General features: G+C 39.5%; 1 protein-coding gene across 1 annotated transcript; it reads right to left on the minus strand.

The window, feature by feature from the left end:
- Positions 1 to 284: 284 nt before the first annotated feature.
- On the minus strand, positions 285 to 4,559 carry EIF2A (eukaryotic translation initiation factor 2A, 65kDa; the record flags this gene model as incomplete). Its single annotated transcript, XM_010022406.1, has 5 exons — positions 285 to 485; positions 569 to 634; positions 1,545 to 1,673; positions 2,537 to 2,653; positions 3,988 to 4,559. Coding segments are annotated over 5 exons (950 nt in total), but the record flags the coding sequence as incomplete, so codon positions are not given.
- Positions 4,560 to 4,823: the final 264 nt, after the last annotated feature.

Below are 4,823 nucleotides of genomic sequence, written 5' to 3' on the forward strand. Positions count from 1 at the left end.
CTTGTAACAAAACATAAGGACTTTTATTATTAAATGCTCTTTATTTTTATCTACATCCCATTATTGCATAAAGATCACATCTTTTTAAATATAATAAAGCTATCAAATGGGTAAACCTCATCACCTTCCCTCCTCACACCCAGACAAGGAAAAGAAACTAACAGGCTGCTTCTGGGTTGTTTAGGCTTTGAGAACATAATCACGTTTCTGGTTTGAACAACGGCAGAACTGGCTGATATGGTCACAGTTTCACCTGTGCACAAATCTTTAGGAAAGCTTTGTAAAAGGCAAGTGTGCAACAAACCACTGGACTTTTGCATCCTCAGTCATTTGCTGAAACATTTTATGTGTTCAAGTTAATACAAGTTAAAATTTTGCATGAACTTCATCTTAACACCTCACTGAATTTCCATGAAGTTTTAAAGGCCCAGTTCTAGGTCTTCCAGTTCCTGAAGGAGAGCAGTTTCTTTCTGAATCTTCTCCAACTAGAACAAATAAGTACAAGATGTCATAGATGTATGCAGCTTATGTAACTTCCATTTTAAAATAAGCTACATCTTAACGGTACCTGATTCTTCTCTAGCTGTTTGCCAGCAGCTGCTTGTTCTTTCAGCTGCTCAATTGCTTTTAGTTTCTGTAAAACAAAACAAAATACCCCACACGAATACAAAGATATTGATGAACCAAGAACAAAAAAAACCAGTCTTAGAAGTTCCAGCACTTGCAATTGCCTGATTTACCAGGAGGCAGGTCTCAATAAGGAAGGCACGTTTCATTTAAGCATCACCAGATGCTCAATCCAGAACCTCCCACCAATAAAAGACATTTCTTTCAAGAACAAAACTTAGAGGATAGAAGCACTTCCTAGTTTCCAGAACATAAACACCATTAATTACCTCCCTGAAGGGCTAGATCCAAATTCAAAAATACCCCTCCACTATACTATCCCTCCTCACCACACATTTTCCTCGGAAAGCCTGGAATATTAATCCCATCAGAGACCATGAAAAGCTGGAAGCAGCCAGGAGAAAAAAGCCCTGATGGGTTATGCAGAAATGGGAGATTCTCTAGCCTGAACCGAACAACTCCCACTCTGAAATTATTTAATCAAGAATTTCTAGAATTGGCAGTGAACTTAGGCCTCATACATTCAGCAGTTAGGGAAGAAACTGAAACCACACAGCATGGTCCCCTTCTCAGATCCAGCATCTAGTAAACAGGCAGCCCACACACCTGCTTTCTGAGCATTAACACCTTTAAGCTACCCCGGCCCCTTGGCTGTGTAAGCTGCAACAGTATGTGTAATAGGAGACTGGAACAACCTGGCTGAGGCTTCTGCCACCTCTGATGTGGTCTTTAGGAGTCTGGCAGGCATTGACTTCTATTGTTCTACCAGATGGAAAAGCAAAGGAAGCTGGTTTACAAGTTCAGAAATTACCATCTATGTAAATGCCAAGCTCAAGTCACCCTATAATCAGACTCAATCTTACAGACCACCTCTGTAGGTAAATTTACTGTTTGTTAGAAAAAAGAAATCCCCCCACCTTTTTTAAATTCTTTATCTTCTTGTCAACTTCAGGATCTCCTGATGTAACGGCAGGCACAACACTCCGTGGTGCATTCTGTGATGCTGAGGACTGTGTAGAATCATGGTTTGCATCAGCTTTTGCCTCCTGTAGACAAATAAACTAAACCCATTATCTAGAAAATACTTTTGATTACAAAGTGACTGAGAAATTTCTTTAATCATTTTGAGGAATCCATTTAATATTTCTTCTTTCACTAGTTTTCTGCTGTACTCCAAAATTTGTGACTTGCTTTCATGTACTGCATTACCTATATATATGCTTTCCACAGAAAAAGGGTTATCTGTAACAACTCACATACTGTTTCTTGTTTAATTCCTACTTCCTCAAGACACCAACCATACACTGCATAGGGAAATGTCAGTAAGAATGACAGGACAAACACATACACAAATATTTTATAAAGTAGACTGGTGGGTTATTGTCTCTGAAGCAAAAGAAAGGGCTCAAAACCAGTCCAAGAAATTAAAATAATTTAAAGGAAATTGTTGCTTCCCAAGTTTGTAGAAATTTTAAGGCTAATACCAAAAGCTGATTCTTATTTACCTAGCCAAAGAACAGCAAGCAAAGAGGTGACACAGAACAGGCTGTCTTTGGTCTGCCCTGATAACATGCCTCAGTCCTGACCTGCTGGGGCACACGTCGAAGCAGCAAACCTGTTCTTACCTCTCACCAGCACTGAAAAACACTATGCAGACTGTATGAGGGTAAGAAGTCAGAACGACTTAGTCTTAACATTGATTTCAGCTAACATGCACAGCAACTAACCAAAGGTGTTATTTCTATCCTTTTGTACCTGCTTTAGTCCAATTAAAAAGTCTACCACCCTCCACACAACTTGGCACATGCAAGATGTTGAGGGCTCTCTGTGCCACCGACAGTCACTGTGCTCTGAGACTGACTGTGAAAACTAATTAACGTTATCCTCAAAAGAACTACTTCTGCAGTACCTGTTTAGCAGCTTTCTTGGCTTCATGTTTCCTTTGATTTTTGAGAGCTGTTTTAGAGAGTGGCTTATCGCTGCTTCCTGACTGTGGTTTCATGTTTTGAGGTGGCTCCTCCTCATGCTGCAGGATATGCAAAATTAACAGTTAACAAAACATGTACTCCATGTTGGCAAGTGTGTTGGTACAAAAAACCTAACAGTGAACATGCAAACCTACTTAAGTCAATACTGTATGCAAAGATGAACCATAAAGGAAGAAGGAAAAAGAAAGAAAGAAATAAAAGAGGGGAAAAAAGGTATGTGCCTTTTCGAACAGCAGAAGGCAGGGTGAAAAGGTTTTCAAACTCACCTATTTTCAAGTTTGGATGGTACTACTCTGTATATCCTAAAGATTTAATGGATTTCTGATGAAATAACAAAATCAGCATTTTTCCTATTTTTTTGAAGGGGAGAGAAATAAAAATGAAAGAGGAATAAACTAGCACAAAATGCATGACGGATTTTGCATTTTGCTTTTGTTGTCACTAGGAGTCTGAGTTAAAAAGTTGTCAAGTAAGGATAAATGGGTTGCTGGGAAGTGTGTGAAAAGAAGAGGCTGGTTAGCCCTTTCGGGTTTTTTTAAGATAACTCTTAATTGAGGATTGGTTTAATGCATATGACAAGATTTCTTGCCCATTTAAGAAAACAGAATCATTTTATTTAACAGCTCTTTTCTCTACTACCTCTACTTGTTGATTATTTGCAAAATCAGACATTAGCCTCACAAGCCAAGCAGCAGTCCCTCCTTCAAAAGCACAGGGCTCAAAACAAAAGCTCTCTAAGACTTAAACATCAAGGGTACAATTGTTAAAATGTAATTAGTGGCTACTCAGCCTACTTTGAAAAAAAACCAGCTTTGAAAAGCAGCTAATTAGACAAGTAGGTCATTATACTGAAACCTGTTTGAACTACATACAGCTGACTTGCTAACAAGCAAATCTCTTTCTGGCAAGTAAGTTTACCTTACAAAAAAAAAAAAAAAAAAAAAAAAAAAAAGGCACTGTTGGAAGGACAGTCAGCCACCTGTCCAGCTGGGTTTAGACTGGTAACACTAAGTCAGGCCACCCAAATCACAGGCTTCTATCTAGAGTGCACAATTTCATCGCAAAACAAATTTGCAGTTTATTGTTCTCTATGTTGTAGAGAGTGGTTTTAAAGTTTGCAGACAACTGTGTAAAAGGACAATATTTGGACCAAAGACATTTCAGTTTTCTAGCAAAGACTCTTGAAAACAGTAAGCAAAATATCAAAGAAGATTATCAAGAGAACGTCCCGTAAAACAGACAACACTACTGTCAGTCGAACTGTTCTTCTCACATCCCTAATTAAAAATACAGACAAATTGGAGGCCAAGTTTCAAAGACAGGCAAAGCAATGAAGCAGAAGTTTGGTTCATACATGACACTGTCTACTTACGAGCTTGGAACTTGTTACAGGTTTGTTTCTCAGGGCTGGAGGCCTGTACGCTTGGGCAGGCTTTGGCTCAGCACTGGGCAATTCACTAGGAACGGCCTGGTATTTTACTGTTTTCGCTGGGAACACCCCATCCAAGAAGGGCTGCCAGGAAACTTGCCACATTTCTTCGTTTGATGGAACTTCGTGGTTATGTAGTAGAGAGCCAGTGTAGTGCCATATCTTGTACCCATTACTGACACGCAGCCTGGGAGCACATGTTGCGGTTACAATATGTTCCCCATCAGGACACCAAGCAAAGTACGTGGAATCCGAGGCTACTGGTTTGGAAATGAGTTTGTAGTTTTTAACGTCCCACACTTCCATCTGTCCCCTGAGATTCCCAAATCCTGCTAGCACTAGGATGTGTCCATGGGGGCTGTAGTAGGCAGCATTGCGAGGACCGGTTCCAAAATCAAACACAGGGTCACATTTCAGATTAAAAACTGTTGCTTTGGCAGGCATAAAACCATACACAGCACAGAACTCAATCGAATTGGGGTTCCAAACAACATCATAAATAGGACCATTTTTTGCTAAAGGAAAAGGAAAAAAGGCAACTGTTGTCAGGGGATTGTATTTTTTCAGTGCAAGCAAAAATAAGATCAGTAGCGACTCATAACGTTGTGCTTTGCTAAAATGCTGTGATCTAATTATTGACAGTAAAAATGAATTCTGATGATGACAGACGTAAAACCAACATTTTATCTTCTGATAATTTTAGTTAAAGTGTGCAACAATAACTGCAGCCATTCCAAATTACCTCTGCAGGCTCAGCATCAGCACTTTAACAGTAATCA

Source organism: Nestor notabilis, unplaced genomic scaffold, assembly GCF_000696875.1.
Source record: "Nestor notabilis isolate BGI_N333 unplaced genomic scaffold, ASM69687v1 scaffold22919, whole genome shotgun sequence".
NCBI lineage: Eukaryota > Metazoa > Chordata > Aves > Psittaciformes > Psittacidae > Nestor > Nestor notabilis.